Here is a 25,339-nt window from a genome sequence, read left to right as displayed (position 1 = left end):
CCATGGTGTAACAAAGGGTTTTGTTAGGGAAACATGATAATACCATGATACCTTGGAGAAATCATTGAGTACTGTGGTATACAGGTGCATCTCAATAAATTAGAATGTCGTGGAAAAGTTCATTTATTTCAGTAATTCAACTCAAATTGTGAAACTCGTGTATTAAATAAATTCAATGCACACAGACTGAAGTAGTTTAAGTCTTTGGTTCTTTTAATTGTGATGATTTTGGCTCACATTTAACAAAAACCCACCAATTCACTATCTCAAAAAATTAGAATATGGTGACATGCCAATCAGCTAATCAACTCAAAACACCTGCAAAGGTTTCCTGAGCCTTCAAAATGGTCTCTCAGTTTGGTTCACTAGGCTACACAGTCATGGGGAAGACTGCTGATCTGACAGTTGTCCATAAGACAATCATTGACACCCTTCACAAGGAGGGTAAGCCACAAACATTCATTGCCAAAGAAGCTGGCTGTTCACAGAGTGCTGTATCCAAGCATGTTAACAGAAAGTTGAGTGGAAGGAAAAAGTGTGGAAGAAAAAGATGCACAACCAACCGAGAGAACCGCAGCCTTATGTTTGTCAAGCAAAATCGATTCAAGAATTTGGGTGAACTTCACAAGGAATGGACTGAGGCTGGGGTCAAGGCATCAAATGCCACCACACACAGATGTGTCAAGGAATTTGGCTACAGTTGTTATATTCCTCTTGTTAAGCCACTCCTGAACCACAGACAATGTCAGAGGCGTCTTACCTGGGCTAAGGAGAAGAAGAACTGGACTGTTGCCCAGTGGTCCAAAGTCCTCTTTTCAGATGAGAGCAAGTTTTGTATTTCATTTGGAAACCAAGGTCCTAGAGTCTGGAGGAAGGGTGGAGAAGCTCATAGCCCAAGTTGCTTGAAGTCCAGTGTTAAGTTTCCACAGTCTGTGATGATCTGGGGTGCAGTGTCATCTGCTGGTGTTGGTCCATTGTGTTTTTTGAAAACCAAAGTCACTGCACCCGTTTACCAAGAAATTTTGAAGCACTTCATGCTTCCTTCTGCTGACCAGCTTTTTAAAGATGCTGATTTCATTTTCCAGCAGCATTTGGCACGTGCCCACACTGCCAAAAGCACCAAAAGTTGGTTAAATGACCATGGTGTTGGTGTGCTTGACTGGCCAGCAAACTCACCAGACCTGAACCCCATAGAGAATCTATGGGGTATTGGCAAGCGGAATATGAGAAACAAGAGACCAAAAAATGCAGATGAGCTGAAGGCCACTGTCAAAGAAACCTGGGCTTCCATACCACCTCAGCAGTGCCACAAACTGATCACCTCCATGCCACGCCGAATTGAGGCAGTAATTAAAGCAAAAGGAGCCCCTACCAAGTATTGAGTACATATACAGTAAATGAACATACTTTCCAGAAGGCCAACAATTCACTAAAAATGTTTTTTTTATTGGTCTTATGATGTATTCTAATTTGTTGAGATAGTGAATTGGTGGGTTTTTGTTAAATGTGAGCCAAAATCATCACAATTCAAAGAACCAAAGACTTAAACTACTTCAGTCTGTGTGCATTGAATTTATTTAATACACGAGTTTCACAATTTGAGTTCAATTACTGAAATAAATGAACTTTTCCACGACATTATAATTTATTGAGATGCACCTGTATATATCAAAGTACCAGGTTAATACCATCTGGTACCATCACTGTAACATGGTTTTTCCCTATTTTTATAAGGGTCATTACAACCTATGCTTGTTTAAATTCATGATTGTAAGCCCTAACATCATTGCTTGAATAAAATTTGCCTGCTTGTTGCAGCTAAGTATTCACAGCTTTAGGAAGAAAAACAAGCAGAACATCAAAATCAATATTTTATGACAAACAGGAAAGTTCAGGGCTCGTTCTCTTTCTTGTTCACTTGGAACATCTTTGTGACTACCTTGCTTGGCAGGCTCTTTTCTGGTGAGAATTTTTTACTTCTCTGCAGTCACGGAAATAGTGTAGGCGGTTTAAAGAAGAAGATATTTTACTTTAGCTATTGTCTGGAAAAGATTAGAATTTTTTTTGTATTGAAGCCAAGTGAGAATGGTTTCCCTATGATAAATAGTTAATGTTATTCTAGTTGTTTGTTAATATTTTAAGCAATAAGGGTCAAGAGGCTGTGCTATATTGTTAACAAAGTTGCAGTTAAGTGTAGGCTTAGGATTGATGCGTTTTTCATGCATCGATAATCAGAAGATTTTCCAGATGATTATCGATATATATTTCTAGATTTTTTTCCAGATATGTAAATAGGGCTGCTCGTTTGTCTTTTCAAACATATTTGTCAAAACAACTTTGGTAAAGTGTGAGCTCAGTGTAAATTAAAGGGGGTCGCACACTGGACATATCTGACGGACAACTTGGCGCGTTCTAAAATTCAAGAAAAAAAAAAATTTCTACGAAGGTACGCACACACCACCAACGCTCAGCGTCCAAATTTGACCGAAATCATTATCAAAGGACAAATATTATTTACTCTAGCCATCACTGGATGATATATTGTCTAGTTGCATCTTTGAATGAGCTTTATTGCCAAGTATGCTTACACATACAAGGAATTTGTCTTGGTGACAGCAGCTTCCAGTACACAACAATACAAAACAGCAACAAGACTTTTAAAAAATAATTAAAAATTGAATTAAAAATAAATATTGAAAAGAAAATAAAGTATATACAGTTGTGCTCAAAAGTTTGCATACCCTGGCAGAAATTGTGAAATTTTGGCATTGATTTTGAAAATATGACTGATCGTGACTGACTGATGTCTTTTATTTAAGGATAGTGATCATATGAAGCCATTTATTATCACATAGTTGTTTGGCTCCTTTTTAAATCATAATGGTAACAGAAATCACCCAAATGGCCCTGATCAAAATTTTACATACCCTTGAATGTTTGGCCTTGTTTAGACACACAAGATGACACACACAGGTTTAAATGGCTATTAAAAGTTAATTTCACACACCTGTGGCTTTTTAAATTGCAATTAGTGTCTGTGTATAAATAGTCAATGAGTTTGTTAGCTCTCACGTGGATGCACTGAGCAGGCTAGATACTGAGCCATGGGGAGCAGAAAAGAACTGCCAAAAGACCTGTGTAACAAGGTAATGGAACTTTATAAAGATGGAAAAGGATATAAAAAGATATCCAAAGCCTTGAAAATGCCAGTCAGTACTGTTCAATCACTTATTAAGAAGTGGAAAATTTGGGGATCTCTTGATACCAAGCCAAGGTCAGGAAGACCAAGAAAGATTTCAGCCACAACTGCCAGAAGAATTGTTCAGGATACAAAGAAAAACCCACAGGTAACCTCAGGAGAAATATAGGCTGCTCTGGAAAAAGATGGTGTGGTTGTTTCAAGGAGCACAATACTTGTTGACCCCTCTCCAAACATAGTGCTTATGGTCTTCAGTCTTCTGATATCCGATTTCGTAGCAGAACCAAACCAGACAGATATTGAAGTGCAGAGGACAGACTCAGTGACTGCTGAGTAGAACTGTATCAGCAGCGCCTGTGGCAGGTTAAACTTCCTCAACTGGCGAAGGAAGAACAACCTCTGCTGGGCCTTTTTCGCAATGTGGGTCTACCACTTTAGGTCCTGTGAGATGGTAGTGCCCAGGAACCTGAATGACTCCATTGCTGCCACAGTGCTGTTTAGAATGGTGAGGGGGGACAGTGTTGGGGTGTTCACAATCATCTCCACCATTTTGAGCGTCTTCAGCTCAAGGTTGTTTTGACTGCACAAGACAGCCAGCTGTTTAACCTCCCTTCTGTATGCAGACTCATCGTTATCTCGGATGAGGCCAATGACAGTGGTGTCATCTGCAAACTTCAGGAGCTTGACAGAGGGGTCCTTAGCGATGCAGTCGTTGGTGTAGCGGGAGAAGAGTAGTGGGGAGAGCACACATCCCTGGGGGGCACCAGTGCTGATTGTACAGGTGCTATAAGTGAATTTCCCCTGTCTCACAAGCTGCTGCCTGTCTGTCAGAAACCTGGTAATCCACTGACAGATAGACGTGGGAAGAGAGAGTCGGTGTAATTTAGTCCGGAGAATAGCTGGGATGATGGTGTTGAAAGCTGAACTGAAGTCCACAAAAAGGATCCTTGCATATGTCCCTGGTCTGTGCAGATGTTGCAGGATATGATGCAATCCCAAGTTGACTGCATCATCCACAGACCTGTTTGCTCGATAAGCAAATTGAAGGGGATCTAGAAAGGGTCCAGTGATGTCCTTCAGGTGGGCCAACCCCAGTCTCTCAAATAACTTCATGACCACAGATGTCAGGGCGATAGGTCTGTAGTCATTAAGTCCTGTGATTTTGGGTTTCTTTGGGACAGGAATGATGATTGAGCATTTGAAGCAGCATGGGACTTCACACTGCTCCAGGGATCTATTGAGAATCATTATGAAGATGGGGGCCAGCTGGTTAGCACAGGATCTAAGACATGCAGGTGAAACGCCATCTGGGCCTGAAGCTTTCCTTATCTTTTGTTTCCGAAAGACACGGCACACATCATCTTCACATATCTTAAGTGCAGGTTGAGTAGCAGGAGGGGGGAGGAGGGGGGTTGCAGGAGGTGTTGGTGTTTGTGTGAAGGTCAGAGCAGATCTGCTCCAGGGGTGCCGTATCATGGCTGACCCTGCACTCTGAATGCAGAATGACACACTTCAAAGGCGATACTTGCCTTGAAATTCAACAGCACATAACTGTAAGATTGCGGGCACCAAACATTTAGTTCACGACAATCAGCAGTTTAAAAAATTTTTCTCTGCAACTATTTATTTAAGCAGTGTCAGATAGAATCAGAAAAAGACTTTTGCCTCTCCACAACACCTCACTGTAATGGGCAAGGAGGAGGCGGGAACCGGCTGATCAGTCAACATAACTGTTCATGACATAAATCATTTGAAACACAGAGTGTGTGTCTCTCTCTCTCTCTCTCGAACTGGTGCCTCCAGCTCGTCTTTATGCCCCTCCTGGCTGATTAGAACAATTCAGGGACGGGCTTGCGTCCTCACGGCCCGGCCACGCCCACCTCCTCGTCACACTCACAAATATTGGAGCATAACTCAAAGCAGATATCGTCTTGAAATGTATTGTTGATTCGCCGCTTTGACAGCTGTAACAGCAGTAGTGCATAATAGGACTAAACCTAAAGCAACAAAACTTCTTGCAGAGGGTTTTACCATGCTGACTGTTATTTACTGTTAGGCACAGCAAGCTATCATCATGCAAAAACGCTCTCCGGGAAGTTGCGTCTCTCATTTAATTTGAGAATCCCATTAAAACCACCTCCACTAAAAAAATATTCCCACTAATTGACTAGTTGGTTGTTGAATGACTAATCGATTAGTCGACCATTCTGGCACATCCCTAGTCGTAAAAAACCTGCATTACTTACTTTCTTACATGGAACACGAGGAGAAATTTAAAAGAATGTTGACACCGCTCTTTCTCATACAATGAATGGTGACTGAGGCTAAAATTCTCCCTAAAATCACCTCCTTTGTTCTATGGAAAAAATTCATACAGTTTTGGGATAACTTGGACATGAGTAATGACAAATTTCGTTTTTGGGTGAACTATTCCTTTCATATTTTGCCTGTATGACATTTTAATGTTGTTTTGCATAGTTTTAGTTTGTTGTTGTTCAGATGTATTCTCTCTTACTGTAGCCATTTGAATTTGTGAAGGAGAACCTGCACATATGAAAAGGGGAAGCTAAAATATGACTTTCAGTTTTACATTTTCAATTTTAAATGGAAATTTCAAATCTCCCAGCCAGACACATTAGTTCAGCTCTTCTCGGGAGGTAAAACGGCTCCTCAGCAACAACACCAGCTGCTAGCATGGCCCAAAAATGAATTGCACTACTGTGTAAATAAATAATGAATCCAGGGTGGTGAGGTAAGGGGGCATACTGAGTAGTTTGGAGGTGCTCTTTGAACCCTCTCCTGCTGTGGAGCATGTCTAATTGGGCAGGCCCCTGGTCTGCTGGCTTGTTAATGTAATGGCTGTGTCCTTCTCCAGCCAGAAGAGTTAATGTAAACATGACAGGATCAATAGTTCTCGCAGGGTCATAGCTCATTAGTCTTGACCTTAATGTCTTTATTTGGAAGACATTTTTTTTTTTTGTATTTTTTTTTTTTTACATTATTTCTTCATATACATAGCGCTTCTTGCACAAAGCATACAGAGGAATTGACTCAGTTGATGTCAATAATGTAATACATCAACGAATTGATGTCAGTAATGTAATAAGGCTGTGTTGCAAATGATGTGTGTAGTAGGCTATGATTTCTGGTGAAGTTACTGTAACATGTTTACTAATATTCATGACTTCTGAGTATTTTATAACATGTTGCAGTTTCGAGATTCCCAAAGTGTGTGTGTGTGTGTGCTGCTGTTCTCTTATTTCTTTTACCCCAGTCGCAGAAATGCAAGTCGTTGTCACATTCCATTGCCCTTTTATTAGATAGTGTGTTTAAACAGTGTAGACAATTTAAAATAGCCTCTAAAAGCCACTATAGGTACAAGGTTAATTCTCTATGAATGTATACTCATCTGAAGTTGTTTATAATGTGCTGATTTCATAGTATTTACATATTAATTTGTTTAGAGTGTAACCATCTCTCTATTATTACTTAACCTCCAAAGAAATGATTGAAGAAACTGTTTATAATTGTAATTGTTTTATTGCATATTTCTGCATATCATTTTCATGTTTAATAAAGTATATTTCATCCCTATCATTACTGATTCATCATTTTGTGTTTTTTATATTACAGTCTTATTGTTTGCAGTGCAAAGACCTACTATTGTAGTATTATGGTTCACTTGCATTGTCCACTTCGGCTGTAGATTATAATATAAAAATAAGTGTCTTCAATTGACCTCATATCAACCATATCACAAGTTTCACTTCTTAAATTTTTATGTGTAGAACAATACAAACATTAATGTGTAGTGGATAAAACAAATGAATAATCATATTAAAATATATCAATAAGAGTGTTGTTTGTCTCACAAAGCAAGTAATCTTGGTTATAAATATTTAAACAAAAAAACCATCTTCTTCACAACCATCACAGAGATACTTAGTTCCCCCAGACAACAGGCTGATAAAAGGAGCTTCACTTTGTGACGAGGATGGCGTGGCCGGGCCGTAACGATGGACGCCTGGCGCTGAATCACCCCAATCAGCCGGGAGAGGGATAAAGAGGAGCCGGAGACACCAGTTAGGGGGAGAGAGAGAGATGCATGCAGCCGACAAACTTGTGCAACGGTGTCTAATTATAGTCTCCGTGAACTGTTCACCCGGCTTCCGCTTCCTCCTTCGTAGGCAAGGCAGAGATCTGCCACACTGGTGCCCAAACCCGTGAGTTGGAGGAAGACGCATCATCAGAGAGCGTGCGCTGCTGACGGAGGATCACGACACAGAGGGAGTGCTCGATTCAGTGGTACTGGAGCAGTGCGTCAGCCGGCGGCTGAAAGGGACGGCTGAGGGGTCCAATGTCATAGCCCGGTGTCACTGAGGACTGCTGTGCAGCTGGCTGAGGACCGACTGATGGCGTGATTGGGGACCGGCTTCTTTTTTTCCCCCTTCTTTTCTCTTTTTCTTTTCTCTCTCTCTCTCTCGGTCTCTCCCGTTCACTTTCGTCCTGCTCATGTTCCCAGGAGGCGGTAAAGACCATCCAGCAGCGGGATGGCCGGAAGGGCAACATCTCCCCTCCAGAAATTGGGGGGAGTGTAAGTCAGGCAGGATGGCTCCCGTAAGGATGGACACCTGGCGCTGAATTAACCCAGTCAGCCGGGAGAGGGATAAAGAGTAGCTGGAGACACCAGTTAAGGGGAGAGAGAGAGAGATGCATGCAGCCGATGAACGTGTGCATTCTGCGTTGGGCCGGGAAGGCCAACATTGTGAGCGACACATGGAGCTGTGTGTGTGTGTGTGTGTGTGCGCCAGCGAGTGTGTACTGAAAAGCAGTTTTATGTTGTGTCCAAGTGAAACTGTGTGTAATTGAAGTTTTCCATGAACTGTTCACCCAGCTCCTGCTTCCTCCTCCGTAGGGAAGGCAGATATCTGCCACACATTGCTTTCCAGGTCTCCACCAGGCATATATATTTAGGACTTGTTCATTTCCACTCTGTGGCGTCACCTTCAACAGTAATTTATCAAAGAACAGCCTGTGCTACACTCCACCAAGCAGCAGCCTATTGCAATTGTACACCTGAAAAATGTCCATATCTCCACACATCACTATTTTATAGCACACATACACCAATGGGTGGTGTTTCTTCTCGAATGTGTAGAGCTATTTTAGAGCTACTGCCCCAGTCCTGGCCTGCCCTGCTTAATTTACATGCTGATCCTGGCTGGTTAGTGCTGGTCTAAGTGGTGAACCAGTATGGCCATGTAAAATGTAGCTGGTGAAGCTGGCCAACCACTGTGGTCTTCTGTATAAAGTTGTTTGGCCAAGAAAGTCTTATTGGTTAATGAATGAACGTTACATTTATACAGCACTTTTCTGACACTACACTCAAAGTGCTTTACACATTGAACAGGGGACTCTCCTCAACAACCACCAGTGTGCAGCATCCACCTGGATGATGCGACGGCAGCCATAGTGCACCAGTACGCTCACCTCACACCAGTTATTGGTGGAGAGGAGAGAGTAGAGTTATAGAGCCAATTAGTGGATGGGGATAATTAGGAAGCCATGATTGAGAAGGGCCAATGGGGGGAATTTAGCCAGGACACCAGGGTTACACCCCTACTCTTTACGAGAAGTGCTCTAGGATTTTTAATGACCACAGAGAGTCAGGACCTCGGTTTAACGTCTCATCCGAAGGACTGTGCCTTTTTACAGTATAGTGTCCCCGTCACTATACTGGGGCTTTAGGACCCACACAGAGCGCAGGGTGAGCACCCCCTACTGGCCTCCCTAATACCTCTTCCAGCAGCAACATTAGTTTTCCCCAGGAGGTCTCCCATCCAGATACTGACCAGGCTCAACTCTGCTTAGCTTCAGTGGGCAACCGGTCTTGAGCTACAGGGTGATATGGCTGCAATTAAGCTTAAGCTTGGGTGAACTTTTCCTTTAAGAAGCCTGATAGGGACACTAGCACACTAGCATCCCATGTTGGGAACCAGCATTCAAAACGCAACATATGCCGGTGAAAAGCATATGTTGGTGTTTTCAGCAGGGTGGTCTCTAAGGGGGATATACCCCCCCTCCATCATCCTCACTTTTGCCCCGAGCTTCGCTGTCTCCCTGTCAGAGCCGTTGGGTAGCTAATCGCTATGTTTGATTGATGGCTCTGGGGTTAGCACAGCTGTTCCAGGAGGCACCGTATGGGCAAGGCAATCGTTTTTGTGCTGTAGACACACATACTCATGCACACTCATGCAGTGCAGCATGATGAAGCACCTCAGTCTTCTCAGTGGTACTTAGCAATCTCCACAATTTCTCCTCTCACCTTGCATCATCGCCATTTTGCTGACCTAATCGCGCTTTTAATTATAGCTGCCATTTACCTTAACAAGTCCCCGCTCACACATCCCCATCTCAAAAAGAGGGATTTATTACTTTGGCATGAGTAAATGCCATCAGAAATTACATAAGTAGTGGAGCCTCTGCCAGTTTGCATCTTTTATTCTCTGGAAAGAAACTTGCTAAATAAGTGTTTTGTAAACTTGTGCTGCTAATAAAAGGATTTTTGTGTGTTTTCAGTCAAGCCTGGTTAATTATTACGAAGCCCCTTAGAGGACAGGGTGGGAGTTTTTTTTTTTTTCTGAAATAGTTTTGCATGCCCTTGCAATAGATTGCATTTCTTGCAATAAGTTTTGCTTTCTCTTGCAATAGTTTGCGTTCCCTCGAAATAAGTTTTGCGTTTCCTCGCAATAGTTTGCGTTCTCTTGCAATAAGTTTTGCTTTCCCTCTCAATACGTTTTGCATTCCCTCGCAATAGTTTTGCGTTCCCTCTCAGTAAGTTTCGTGTTCCCTCGCAATAGTTTTGCGTTCCCTCGCAATATGTTTAACGATTCCTCGCAATAGTTTGCGTTCCCTCGCTATAAGTTTTGCGTTCCTTCACAATAGTTTGCAGTCCCTCGCAATAAGTTTTGCGTTTCCTTGCAATAATTTGCTTTCCCTCGCAATAAGTTTTGTGTTCCCTCACAATAGTTTGCAGTTTTGCAATACGTTCTGCATTACCTTGCAATAAATTTACCATGGTTTTACTACAGTAGCCATATTTTAACACTGATATTCATAGTGATAATACAGGGAAATTAAAACTATGGTAATAAAAATACTAGTTTTTAGTTATTATGGTTTTACTATAAAAATACGATAGTTTAACTTTGGCCATATTATAGTAATTTTGTAGACTGTAGTAACCATAGTTTTTGGCGGGGGAAAAAATTATATAGTAATATTATAGTAACCATGACTGTTGTAGGCTAACCATGTTTTGTTTTTCGACGGAAACCATGGTTTTGCTATAGTAATATTGTAGTAAGTATGCAAAGTAAGTTAAGTAACCATGTTTGTAAGAAACATGGTTTTAATACAGTATACTGTATCCATATAGTAACCATGGTTTTATTATACCTGTAGATTAATCATAGTAATTGTTGTGGTTACTATGGTTTTACTAAAAATACCATTTGTAGTCAAACCATAATAACCACAAAATTATGATTTTTATTACCATAGTTTTCATTTTCCTATATTATTTCTATGGTTAATTAATTTGGTAAATTAGGGGACGCAAAACATATTGTGATGGAAAAACTATTGCGAGGGAACACAAAACTTATTGCAAGGGAGCACAGAAACTTTTGCGAGGAAATGCAAAACTTATTGTGAGGGAGCGCAAAATGTATTGCGAGGGCACTAAAAATGTATTGCGAGGGAATGCAAACTATTGCGAGAGAATTCAAAGTTTATTGCAAGGGCCAGGGCCGGCCCGTGGGTTTGTGGGGCCCTAGGTGAAATCATGAAAATGGGCTTTCCGGTGTGAAAATTGTCATAACTTTACAATATCCATACTGCAAACGTGATGAGCTGATTTTTTTAATAGAAAGCGCTAAAAAAAGAAGCACTATACTGTAAAGCTCGGTATATGACAAATAAAATGTCCAATAGCTATTTTTCCCAACAAGATGGTGTTAGATTAAAATGTACATGCATGCATATGGGAATATGTGTATTTTAGGTGCTGTGGCAATTCACCATTTTATCACCTTATTTTGATCGCCTTTCAACTTTTTTCTAGAAGTAGAATCTATTCGTATCAATTAATATGAGGTCATGGAAACTGTAAGTATGATAATTACTGGGTAAAGTTTTACAATAAGGTTTGCATTTGGTATCATTAACAATGTATAATACAATTTTCCAGCATTTATTAATCTTGGCTAATGTCAATTTATAAAAATACAATTGTTTATTGTCTGTTCATGTTTGTTCATATTGTATTAACCAGTGTTAACTTATACAATTTTGAATGTTAAAAATTTATTAGTATATGTAGAAATTAACACCAAATTTATTATGTATAAATAAATTTATAATTATGAATAAACACAATTACATATTTTAAATAGGGCCTATAAACACAACACCTCGAAATATATATTTGTAAACAAATATAATGAATAAACACATACCTATTAGAGAGCAGAGATCTTTGCAGATAGTCTTTATAGACTTCTCACGGGGACTCGTAAGTTCGAGTCTGTCACACCAATTTTAATCACGCTGCATTGGCTTCCAGTCAAGTATAGAATCGATTTTAAAATCTTATTATATGTTTACAAAGCACTCAACAATTTGGACCCTAAATATTTGACAGATTTGCTTCATCCATATACTCCATCTAGAACTCTAAGATCTTGTGATCTTGGTTTACTCATCGTGCCTAGGTCCAGACTTAAATAAACGAGGTGATCTTGCTTTTAGGGTCGCCGGTCCGAAACTGTGGAATATATCAGATTATCACCTTCAATTTCAGCATTCAGATCTGCTCTAAAAACACACTTATTCTCTCTGGCCTTTAATATTCCATAAACATTGTGTACTGTTTAATTTTATCATAGTACTCATTATTTTATTTTGTTGTCTGTTTTATCTATTGTAGTAATTGTTTTTATATTGTACAGCACTTTGGTCAACATTGGTTGTTTTTAAATGTGCTCTATAAATAAATATTGATTGATTGATTGATTGGTTATTTTCCAGATTAATTGCTTACATTTTCACTCTTTGAGTTTTTTGCGTCTTTATATCGGCAGTGTCTGAATTCTTTCTCAGCAGACTATTCTTGAGAAATGTGAAAACACTAATGATTTGACAAGCACTGTTTCTGATATCCTTTACACAAAATAAGCCTCAAAGACTCAAAAAGCCACAAATCAATATTTTTCATAACTTATTACCTGCATGTCTGTCAGGCATGCGCATTAGTCAGCAAGGTGTGCGATCTGTGTCTTATAATATGGTTATAAGAAGCCCCACTGCAGTTCCCAGCAATGCTTTGTGTTATGAATAAATTATGCAGATTAGTGTGTACTGCTTAGCTTTACCTGTTGCCGATTTTAGATACACTGCTTTTATTTTATTTGTTGTAACTTTAAGTTATTTGTCTTTTTGTGATTATTCAGAGCTAATTTTATATGTAATATGATGTTTTTAGTTGTCACCATCATTGTGATTTGTATGTTAAATGATCAGGTCCATACATATTGCATGTTTTCGTATTGAGTGCATGCGCGATAGGAACAATTTGATTGTGGAGAATTTCAAAATAAGAATCATCAGTGTTTCTTAATTTAATGACTTGTTTATTTACTTTGCACGTGTTCGTTGCCCCCCCCCACCCCCCAAGGCACGTTGGGGCTCTAGGCGGCTACCTGTGTCGCCTGTGGGACGGGCCGGCCCCTAGGGCACGCAAGGTGCTCCGTACATTCGTAAGGGATGGATGAAGCTATTGTGAGAGAACCCAAAATAATTGCGAAGGAACACAAAAAGTATAGCGAGGGAACGCTAAGCTATTTTAGAAAATAAATTCCCTCCCTGTTCTCTAAGGGGCTGTGCACAAATAAAACTGCTCTGTCTTTGAGCAGTGTTTCCTAAGAAAATCTGTGATTGCTTTGTTGTGTGATCACCAGTATGGTTGCTAACATGTTCGTTGTCTCCTCCACAGTCTAAATCCTTACAGCTATGATGAAAGTTGTGTGTCCAGCAGCGTAGATCATCTGCCTCTGGCTGCCTTACCTTTGCTTGCCATAGCTGCTCCACACTACCAAGATGCCGTGGGAACCGTAATTGCCCGGGCCAACCAAGTGTACCACAGCTTTCTGCAGTCTCCAGACGGACAGGGTTTCAGGGGGCAGGTGAGACGAGCAGAACCTCACTTTCCAACTTTGAGAAGTCAGTTAGTTTTGTTGAGGTATTTAACAGCATTCAGGCCTGTACACTTACTGGTAAAAATAAAACACAGCTTTAACCTAGTTTGCTGGTCTCCCAATCTGGTCAGGCTGGTCTGTTTTGATGGTTTTGGACACTTTTAAGCTGGTCAAGCTGGGAGACCAACTGGCCAACCAGCTAAACCAGCTGAGCACCAACTTTTCAAGGCTGGGAAACCTGCTAGGCCAGTTGAAGAGCAGCTTGGTCAGGCTGGAAGACCAGCTAAAACACCACAACAAACCATCTTAGGCTGGTTTAAGCTGTTTTTATTTTAGCAGGGCTTGACTAAAATAAGTTTTGCTTTTTCTCTTTAAATGTTTTAACAAAATTTGACCACACATGCAGATGAGGCCGGTCCCAGACCAGATCAGTATTTAAAAGGTGAACACTTTCCAGTGCAAGAGTAGGAATGGTATGTAGTTCTCTGGCAGGGCTAGTGATTCATCAGTGATGAGTCATCCTAAAAAGAGGAAAGAGGGGGTGTCTCTCCACTCGTCTTACTCCATAATCTCTCATGATTAATCCAATAACACACTCCTGTCAATTTAGAAGGCACAATTATTTCCTAACGCAGTTGAGCTGTGTGCTTAGTGTTGACTTTCTAGGGAGCCGGACCAATCATATAGCATCTGAATAAAGTATTAGCCCTCTGATTTTGGCGAACAATTGGGGCTCTGTTTGACAAGGCATTGCTGTTAAGATTCATTTAAATTTGGAAACACTCTTTTCCAGTACAAATATCAAAACATCCTTAAAACAAGATACATTTACTTGAAAAGCAATACTGCATACAATATTAAGACTTGTATTCAGGAAGTATATCTTGTGTTGTTAAGTGAAAGTTTATGCTTAACCTCCTGAGACCTGAGCGTTACTGCTGTGTGCATTTTCAATTTCCCTTTTTGATTTGTAACTAGAAGCACCTGATAAACATGCAAAAAGCAAAAACTTTTTTTCTAAGGCAAACAGTTTTCCTAAAAATTAATGGCAACATATGTGGACAGTGGGACTAAAATGTGACATTTTAAACGATACCAAGCTATTAATGTCTTTAATGTCTCCCGCTTCCTCCTCCAACTTTCCGGGTTTCAGCACCAGTGTAACAAAGTTCTTAGGATGGGGTGCAAGGATGAAGTGGGAGACGGTGAGATTAAACTCAAACAGGTCATTTATTTTAACAAACACAAACTATTCACTTTTCAGCGCAAACTCAGCACACGCTCTTTCGTTGTGTGTGTCCATGTGGGTAGCTCTCTCTCCTCATTGGTATCCGGCTCGCTCTTAAAACCTGTCTCCACTCTCACTGCAATGACAAACAGCTGTTAGAAACAATCATTGCCAGGTGATGATCCTTACTGTTCTCGTCTCCCAATTTCACTCTCCATTCACAAGCCGGCGCTCAACCACGCCCCGCCAACACAATCAGAATTTAGCATAATTGTTTCTGATTCAAAGTTATGGCCAGCATCATCCAATCACTGCCAACCATGTTAAAATAAAATTATACATTGTAAATTCTGAATCTATGTACTGATTACCATTATCCTATGTCTGCCAAAACACATTTAGTGGTCCAAACATCATCTGCAGCCTGAAACTCAACTTTTGGTCAGATTTTAGGAGTGAATGCACTTATCTGCATAGGAAAGCTATAAGATGCTCCCTTGCTCCCTATTAAGTGAATGACTTAACCTCCAATGTGCTGTCTGTCTGTACTGGTCTCAGAATAGTTCGAAATGCACCTTATTTTCATCCTAACTCCATATAAAGCCTCTGAAAGCAACCTTTTGACTCAAACAGGTTTCAATGTAAAAACTTCATTAGGTTTCTTACTAGATGTAGTTTTGTTGCTGTTTCTCCTAAAGACAAATTCCGCTGTGATCGGCGCCATGTTGTTTTGCCACATGACATACATCGAATGTTTAACCCTTTACTGAGTCTTTTGAACTGAGATCAGTCAGTTTAAATTAATTTAAAGGAATGTTCCGGGTTCAATACAAGTTAAGCTCAATCGACAGCATTTGTGGCATAATGTTGATTAACACAAAAATATGTTTCGACTTCTCCCTCCTTTTCTTTAAAAAAGCAAAAATCAGTGTTTCAGTGAGGCACTTACAATGGAAGTGAATGGGGCCAATTTTTAAACATTAGATTACTCACTGTTTCAAAAGTATAGCAAGTCTCTTATTTTAAGAATGTTTATTTTTACTGGAAAATGAGACGATTGAGCCAATATGAAACAGCCTCATTTGTAGTTGAAAGATAATAAGACCTGTGGTTATGTGTGTTTGTGGAGCATCAATACACTAGTTGTGCTCACTGTAGAGATGCTCATCAACATCAAACAGGAAAGCAGAAGAGTTGCTGCTTTGTTTCTGTTCTATTAATTAAGTGTTAGTGACAGTAAGGGTGCGCTGTAGATTGAGCTGTCATTAAGCAATCCTGAGATTTGCCTGACAGTGCTGATTGTGTGTTATAACGCAGCACTGATTCTGCCTGATTTTGTGTGTGTGTGTCTGTGTGTGTGTGTTTGCCAGGTTTGTTTGTTGGGTGACTGTGTGGGAGGTGTGCTGTGTTTTGATGCTCTCTGTTTCAGCAACAGCCCACAACATAGCAGCCTTATCCACAAAAGCAGACATAACAGCACAGAGAGCTTAAAGGTATGTACATAAACACTGAATCATTCTCTGGGTCTATTTCACCCTCTGTATTACTTGCCCTGATGTTGTTCCAAATCCTTATGACTTCCTTTTGTGGAACACATAAGGAGATGTTTGGCAGAATAACAGGTATTGGCAGCCTCATTCATTTTGTCTGTATGTCACCTGCTTCTCTTTTTCCTGGTTTTGCCTTGAGGGGAAAAACAGTAATCTAACATGTGTCTCATCTAGAGTTTCAGAAGAGATTCTAACAATGCCATACACTGTGATCAGATTTATCCACATACAGTGGCAAGAAAAAGCATGTGAACCCTTTGGAATTAGCTGGATTTCTGCACAAACTGGTCATAAATTGTGATCTCATCTTCATCAAAGTCACAAGTGTAGACAAACACAATGTGCTTAAGCTAACAAAACAAAAATAATTTATTGAACACATCCCATTAAACATTTACAGTGCTATGGGAAAAAGTAGTTGATTTAATAACTGGTCGATCCACCTTTGGCAGCAGTAACCTCAACCAAACATTTCCGGTAGCAGCGGACTCGGGCCCTGTTCTGCGGGGTGCTTAGAGCACCCTCAGTTGCAGACCAGGGCAAACTACTGCCTGCGGGTCGATTTATCATGAAAGTTTTTTATTAGATCTTTCATTTATTTGGCTTTGTGACCTATTACGCATCCACAAGCTTTTAATGTGCTCAGGGTTGCCAGATAATAGATGCAACATCCCAATCAGAGATTTATACTTGCACAAATTGGAAATATTTCACCTTATGTCTTACTTAATTTATGCAATCTGGAATTTCTTCCAGAAAATCTATTTCTCTCCTCTTCGGAAAAAAAACAAACAAACTTAGCGCTCAATAGTGCAATATTATGCTCAAAGAAAAGTGTGATGCAGCCACTCCGTGTCCATTCGTGAGGCTCGTGTGCTGTTTAGTGCCAAGTCTGTGAGCAAATATTTTCAGTGATTAACTTTAGAAAAATCCCAATAGATCTTCGCATCATTCGCACATGCACGGAGGGGACACACGAGCAAAACCAAACGAGAGAGGAAAATGTTTCTTCTTTGTGTTATTTGTAAAATGCTGAAGTCCCTCACACCTGTATGCGAATGTTACTCTGGCAGTAATCATTTATCAGTGTCATGCAGCCTGTTTTATTCAGTTGTGTGCTGAATGGGATGCCAAACAAACCATTGACGAGACTCACATCATGACCCATGAGCATGTAAACAGGTTGGTAATGTTTTGAGAATAAAACAACTTTGTCCACATTATGGCAAACTTTAAAATCAGCTTTTAGAATCTATAATTTATGAATATTTTATTTTACTATTAAACCAGACTCCAGAGTGTTAAATTGAATACTAAATTACCACTGCATTGAAGTATGGTAAAATAAACAATTAATAATTATACTCAGCCTTTATTCAGTTTTACTATGATAGAAAAGAAGCAGCAAAACTTCAAGCAATCGCAGAATGGTCTCACCAGTCTGTAAACACTTCAGAAAATTGTGCATCATACATTGAGTGCACTACTGCTTCTGGGCTTAAAAGATACAACTATGCAGAACTTTTTATCTTCTCTCTTCCATGTTCTACTTAATGGCTGATGTGGCCCCTGTACCAAAACAATTACACTCTGCCCAATTGAAAATGTAAGACTAATACTGTAAATTGGCAAGCAGATTTCCTTGAATCCCAGAAAACACATTTGTGAACACACAAAATGCTGCATCAAAATGTATAAATGTGTATGATTTTGGAAATCAGTATGTCCTAATCTGCAGGCGCAGAATTTTGCTGTCATTTTGGAAGCAATAAATGTTTTGTACATCATTTTTTTTTTATTTATATTTACGTTGTTTTAGTAGCATTTAAACATGATTTAATCTATTAAAAATGTGTAATTACGATACATCTCCATTTTATACAGAGCACCACCCACTATTTTCAGAAGCACCCTCAGTGATTTTGATCTGGAACCGGGCCTGAGCGGACTAGACCAGCACAATGTTCAGAAGGAATTTTGGACCATTCTTCCTTGCAGAACTGCTTCAATCCATATTCTTCGGATGTCTGGTGTTTACGGCTGTCTTGAGCTCATTCAGCAAAGATGGCGCCGTGGATGGCAGCCTCGGTGTGGAGCTGTCCAATTCTTTTGTTGTTTTTGTTTGTTTGTCCTGAGTTTAGTAATCTTTTTCCAATCAGTTTTACCAGGGATGAACTGCTGAACATTCGGCAGCACATACCAGACAATCTTTTCCCAGTTTTTGACTATTCGGACATTTTGCTGGACATTTTAGTCGGAGACGCAGCTGTGTTGTTTAAATGCGCTATGAGACACAGGCGAGAGAAGCGAGCCAGCGAGCTGGTCATGCTTCGTCAGCACGGCTTTCGAACAGCGCTGCTGAGTATTCATCTAGTGAATCGCCGCTCTCTTCCTAACAAAAGGATGAACTACATCTCACCTGTACAAACAAGGACTTTTCAAACTCTGCTGCCTTGTGCTTCACTGAAACCTGGCTGAGTGAAGCCATTCCGGACAGCGCGTTATATCTGACGGGCTTTCAGCTGTTCAGAGCGGATCACATCGCGGCATTAACAGGGAAAACAAGAGGTGGTGGAACATGCTTTTACATCAATGAAAGTTGGTGTACAGATGTAACAACGTTAAAGAAGATGTGCTGTCCTAATTTTGAAGCGCTCTTTATTAACTGTAAGCCTTTCTACTCGCTGCGGGAGTTTTCCTCGTTTATTCTGGTGAGTGTTTATATTTCTCCACAAGCGTGTGTGAGCACAGCCCTGCAACAGCTGACTGATCAGATCACAGACATGGAACAACAATAACTAGACTTAGTTATTATTATTCTTTGGGATTTTAACAAAGCAAACCTCACATGTGAACTGCCCAAATTCAAACAGCACTTTACATGCCCAACAAGAGACAGAAATATACTGGATCTTTGCTTCACAACAATACAGGATGCATATCGCTCTGTCCCTAGAGCAGCTTTGGGACTCTGTGATCACTGTCTGATTCATCTTCTTCCAACCTACAGGCAGAAACTAAAATCAGCTAAACCTGTAGTAAAGACTGTAAAGAGATGGACCAATGAAGCAGAGCTGGAACTACATGCCTGTTTTGACTGCACTGATTGGAGTGTATTTGACACCAATCTGGACGAGCTCACAGATACTGTGACGGCATCAAACTCAGCAAAAAAAGAAACGTCCTCTCACTTTCAACTGCTTTTATTTTCAGCAAACTTAACATATGTAAATATTTGATAAAAAGTTTCAATTTATTAAGACATAAACTGAACATGGGGGGTCAGTATCTGGTGTGCATTAAGTACAGCAGTGCATCTCCTTCTCATGGACTGCACCAAATTTGTCAGTCTTCCACCAAGGCACTTGCAAGTTCCCTGACAATTCTGGGGGGAATGGCCCTAGCCCTCACCCTCAGATCAAACAGGTCCCAGATGTGCTCAATGGGATTGAGATCCGGGCTCTTCGCTGGCCATGGCAGAACACTGACATTCTTGTCTTGCAGGAAATCACGCACAAAACGAGCAGTATGGCTGGTGGCATTGTCATGCTGGAGGGTCATGTCAGGATGAGCCTGCAGGAAGGGTACCACATGAGGGAGGAGGATGTCTTCCCTGTAACACACAGTGTTGAGATTGCCTGCAATGACAACAAGCTCAGTCCGATGATGCTGTGACACACCGCCCCAGACCATGACGGACCCTCCACCTCCAAATCGATCCCGCTCCACAGTACAGGCCTCGGTGTAACGCTCATTCCTTCGATAAACGCGAGTCTGACCATCACCCCTGGTGAGACAAAACCACGACTCATCAGTAAAGTGCACTTTTTGCCAGTCCTGTCTGGTCCAGCGAAGGTGGGTTTGTGCCCATAGGCGATGTTGTTGCCAGTGATGTCTGGTAAGGACCTGCCTTACAGCAGGCCTACAAGCCCTCAGTCCAGCCTCTCTCAGCCTATTGCAGTCAGTCTGAGCACTAATGGAGGGATTGTGCGTTCCTGGTGTAACTCGGGCAGTTGTTGTTGCCATCCTGTACCTGTCCCGCAGGTGTGATTTTCAGATGTACCGATCCTGTGCAAGTGTTGTTACATTTGTTCTGCCACAGTGAGGACGATCAGCTGTCCTTCCTGTCTCCCTGTAGTGCTGTCTTAGATGTCTCACAGTACAGACATTGCAATTTATTGCCTTGGCCACATCTGCAGTCCTCATGCCTCCATGCAGTATGCCTAAAGCACGTTCACACAGATGAGCAGGGACCCTGGGCATCTTTCTTTTGGTGTTTTTCAGAGTCAGTAGAAAGGTCTCTTTAGTGTCCTAAGGTTTTATAACTGTGACCTTAATTATCTACCGTCTGTAAGCTGTTTGTGTTTTAACGACCATTCCACAAGTGCATGTTCATTAATTGTTTATGGTTCATTGAACAAGCATGGTGTAGAATTATCCACAAACAAAGCCATCAAATGAACACAACACCACATTCCACAGATCAGAGAGATATCCCACCGAGCCATTAGAGAGTCATAAAATGAATCCATGGCGCCTAAATTGCGGAAGGAGACCATCTCTCCCATGCCTGCTTAATCTCAAACTAGGGTTTGTAATGACAGAGCTGATCAATAAAGACAACCCTCCTTTGTTCCACAAACTTAAACCCTCTGTAAGACCAAATGGCCAAGTAACACCTTGTGACCTTAATGCATAAATCCGCGGCCATATCAGGAAACGGAGACTCGAAGACGGTCCCAAGGCCCCTCAGCATGACCTTCTGAACTTCAACACAGAGCAAAAGCAGGTTTTCTTTTAAAGGTTTCCTTGTGAGATCCTCCTGAATTACAATGAACAAAACAATGCCAATTCTATGACTTTTTATTCTGGATGATAATTAGTCATGAGATCCTCATTATTTTGCAACAGCAGCTAAAAAGGAATCCATGAATGTTGTACTTCACTGAGTTAACCCTCTAAAATGTACAGAATGCATTTAAACCAACAATATACACAATACCTAGCCTTGCTAGATAATTCTGAAATTTACTTTGACCTGTGATTACTTTTGTAACTGACAAATTAATGATTATAGCCGATGTACCTTTTAAAATATGTGTAGTGATTTGTAATCACTTATAACTGACAAATCAATGATTATAATCTTCAATCTTGTACTTATTCATCTCATTGCACTAAGAATGGTAGCTATTCAGGTTTCTTATAATGTGTAATGTATTATCCATGTTGTAAAACCAATTAATTAACCAGTATGATTTGTAATCAGGGATTTTCATGTTTTGTTACTTACACGTGTAATATTCTTGAAATCAGGTCACATTTAGTATGTAAATGCTTGCTTGTTTACGTAGAGAATGTTGATGACAACGGATGTCATGTTTCTTGCACTGTTTTCAAGATATAAATGTTCATGTGTAAACATGCACTATTTTTGAGCGGGAGTTGAAAGGATCCTTCACACAAAGGATTGTAAATCAACTTTGAAAAGGACAGACCAGTCGCCCAATTGACTCTGAAAAGCCACTTCTGATTGGCTCAGGACACCTTTTTGGGGTGCGGCCAATTTCAGTTCAAAAGTTTCCTACCGAGGAACAACACGCTCTTCGCTCTTCTCTCTCCTACTCTTCTGCTCTCTTGGAATCCTCTCTTGGTCCTGTCTCATGCTTCTCCTCATCCTCTGTGCCATGTAGAGTCCAAGGAAAACTCAGGACTCGTCCCGAGGAAGCCCCTCACTCTCTGCTCTACGGTTCACACACCCAAAGAGAGCCGCCCTTGCAGAAGGCCTTGCTTCAAAGCCCACTTTATCAGCCATCTAGACAATAACTATCTGCGATCATAACAGAGTCCAAGACATCGACGAAACAAACTTTCTTCAAACGCCAAAGAACCAAGCAACACAAGGAAATGCAACGCAAGGAAACTCAACGACATGCAAGTACATCTCCAGATTTTTGCTCAAAGTGCTGGTGTATTAGTTAAATACTTTGGGTAATCCGATTGCAAATCGATGTAGACTCAAAGAAGGATAAATTGTTCTTAAGGCATTGTCAACAGACTCCATAAAGTTAATTTTCTCTGTATTGATCATTTATTTCACATTCTGTCACTACTCACCAACCTGTTTCATGTTTTATGTGTTAGATTAGTTTATGTTTAGAATAGCAATAAAGTTTGTCTGTATTCAAAGATAATTTGACTGTGGTATATTTTGATAAATAATCTCATCCCTGATTTCGCTTCAAAGCTATAGCTAAATATGTGTAATATTATTTTCAAAAAGCCATGAGAATAATATTACTCCAATAAGTGAATTAATCATAATTCCCTTATTAAAGCTAATTCCTTACAATAGAAATCGTGAGTGGATACAACGAGACGTTGTATTACGATTTTAATGGTGGAGAATTTTATTCAGACAAATAATCTAGTTATTTGTCATTTATCTAATTTATAATGGTTGTCGAATGCGACTAATTCCATTATAAATTTCCTTACAGAATAATGTAGAATAAGGACAGTTTAATTTAAATCCTAGCTCACACATACTGTTTCCCTACATATAATGCTGGGGGTACATGGGCACTTTAACCCATCCCGTGTACATTTAAACTACCAAATTTCCTACAATGGGAAACAATGTTTAAACCCTTTACAATAAAGATCTGTAAAATTATTTTGATTTTTACCAAATTATCTTTAAATTACAGTGTCCTGAAAAAGGGATGTTTCTTTTTTGCTGAGTTTATATTAGTTTCTGTGAGGATATGTGCATTCCTACTAGGACTTATTTAACATACAACATTGACAAACCGTGGTTTACAGCAAAACTCAGGCAGCTTCATCAGGCAAAAAGGATGCTTACAGAACAATCAGGCCAGGAACACAATGAATAAGGAAATCGGAGTGGCTAAAAGAAGCTATTCTGATAAGCTGAAAAACAAGTTTTCAGCTAATGAACCTGCATCAGTGTGGAGTGGCCTGAAACAATTTATGAACTACAAGACTCCATCCCCCAACACTGTAGGGAACCAACAACAGGCCGACGACCTGAATGTGTTCTTCTTTATATTTGAAAGGCCCAATCTCACACCCCACACCCGCTCTGACCTTCACTTCACACAAACATCAACACCTCCTTCAACCCCCCTCCTGCTACTCAACCTGCACTTAAGATCTGTGAAGAGGAGGTGTGCCGTGCCTTCCGAAAAAAAAAAAAAAAAAGACAACGAAAGCAAAGGGCCCAGACATTGTTTCACCCACTTGTCTAAAATCCTTTGTTAAGCAGCTGGCCCCCATCTTCACATTGATCTTCAATAGATCACTGGAGCAGTGTGAAATCCCATGCTGTTTCAAATGCTCAATCATCATTCCTGTCCCAAAGAAACCCAAAATCACAGGACTTAATGACCACAGACCCATCACTCTGACGTCTGTGATGATGAAGTCATTTGAGAGACTGGTGTTGGCCCACCTGAAGGACATCACTGGACCCTTTCTAGATCCCCTTCAAATTGCTTATCGAGCAAACAGGTCTGTGGATGATGCAGTCAACATTGGATTGCATCATATGCTGCAACATCTGGACAGACCAGGGACATATGCAAGGATCCTTGCAGGGGTGTGTGCTCCCTCCACTACATACAGAAGGGAGTTTGAACAGCTAGCTCACTGGTGTAGTCAAAACAACCTGGAGCTGATCACGCTCAAAACGTTGGAGATGATTGTGGACTTTACGAGGAACACCCCAACACTGACCCCCCCCCCCCCCCCCTTCACCATTCTAAACAGCACTGGGGCAGCAGTGGAGTCATTCAGGTGCCTGGGCACTACCTTCTCACAGGACCTGAAGTGAGAGACTCGCATTGACTGCATTGTGAAAAAGGCCCAGCAGAGGTTGTACTTCCTTTGCCAGCTGAGGAAGTTCAACCTGCCACAGGCGTTGCTGATACAGTTCTACTCAGCTGTCATTGAGTCTGTCCTCTGCACTTCAGTAACTGTCTGGTTTAGTGCAGCTACGAAATCGGATATCAAAAATCTACAAAGGACAGTTCGGACTGCTGAGAGGATTATTGGTTGCCCCCTGCCCACCTTTCAAGAACTGTACACTTCCAGATTGAGGAAAAGGGCTGGAAAAATCACTCTGGACGCCACTCACCCAGCCCACTACATTTTTGAACTGTTGCCTTCTGGTCGGCGCTACAGAGCACTGAGCACCAGAACCGTCAGGCACAGGAACAGTTTTTCCCCTCAGCCCATCCATTTATGAACAGTTAAAACTGCCCCATTGAGCAATAATTATGTGCAATACACAGCTTAGTCTATTTATATTTATCCAACATACCATACCTCTTCTGCCATTACATTCCCTTGCTTCTGTATATAACAGATTTGTATTTGTATATTGTACGTGTGTGTGTGTGTGTGTGTGTGTGTATATATATATATATATATATATATATATATATATATATATATATATATATATATATTGTTTTATTGTGTATTTCTGTATACACTTTATTTTCTGACCACTTTTTATTTTTATACTATTTTTGTATTATTATTATTATTGCTGTATTGTTTGTGCACTGGAAGCTTCTGTCACCAAGACAAATTCCTTGTATGTGTAAGCATACTTGGCAAGAAAGCTCATTCTGATTCTGATTCCACAGCATCTCTAATAGGTTAAGGTCTGTCTGGGCAACTCCAAAAGGTAGATTTTCTTTTTTTGAAGCCATTCTGTAGTGGATTTACTTTGATGTTTAGGGTCATTGTCCTGCTGCATCACCCAATTTCAACTGAGCTTCAGCTGGCACACAACCACCCTGATATTATCCTGTAGGATATCTTGATAAACTTGGGAATTCATTTTTCCATCAATGATGGCAAGTGGTCCAATGATTCCTTCACGTCTTTAGCTGTCACTCTAGGGTTACTTTTTACCTCATTGAACATTCTGCGACGTGCCATTTGAGTTATCTTGGCTGGATGGCCACTTCCAGGGAGACTTGCCACAGTTTTAAATCATCTTAATTTATAGACAGTTTGTCTTACTGTGTACAGATGAATATCTAAGCTCTTTGAGATAACTTAATAACCCTTT

At 40.5% G+C, this 25,339-nt stretch overlaps 1 protein-coding gene across 2 annotated transcripts in view; it reads left to right on the top strand.

Annotated features, from left to right (window-relative positions):
* LOC127422526 (membrane-associated phosphatidylinositol transfer protein 3-like) overlaps nucleotides 1–25,339 on the top strand; it is a 209,006-nt gene that overhangs the window by 117,633 nt on the left and 66,034 nt on the right. For both annotated transcript variants that reach the window (XR_007894193.1, XM_051666122.1), the window contains exons 6-7: nucleotides 13,254–13,443; nucleotides 16,054–16,176. Coding sequence is in view for 1 of the 2 variants with exons in the window: in XM_051666122.1 (XP_051522082.1) it covers nucleotides 13,254–13,443; nucleotides 16,054–16,176 (313 nt within the window). In the remaining variant the exon portion in view is untranslated. The remainder of the gene's footprint in view (nucleotides 1–13,253; nucleotides 13,444–16,053; nucleotides 16,177–25,339) is intronic.

The sequence above is a fragment of the Myxocyprinus asiaticus genome, chromosome 31, assembly GCF_019703515.2.
Source record: "Myxocyprinus asiaticus isolate MX2 ecotype Aquarium Trade chromosome 31, UBuf_Myxa_2, whole genome shotgun sequence".
In the NCBI taxonomy this organism is placed as follows: Eukaryota; Metazoa; Chordata; class Actinopteri; order Cypriniformes; family Catostomidae; genus Myxocyprinus; species Myxocyprinus asiaticus.
Note: the sequence above shows the minus strand (reverse complement) of the source record. Positions and strands in the feature narration are given on the sequence as shown.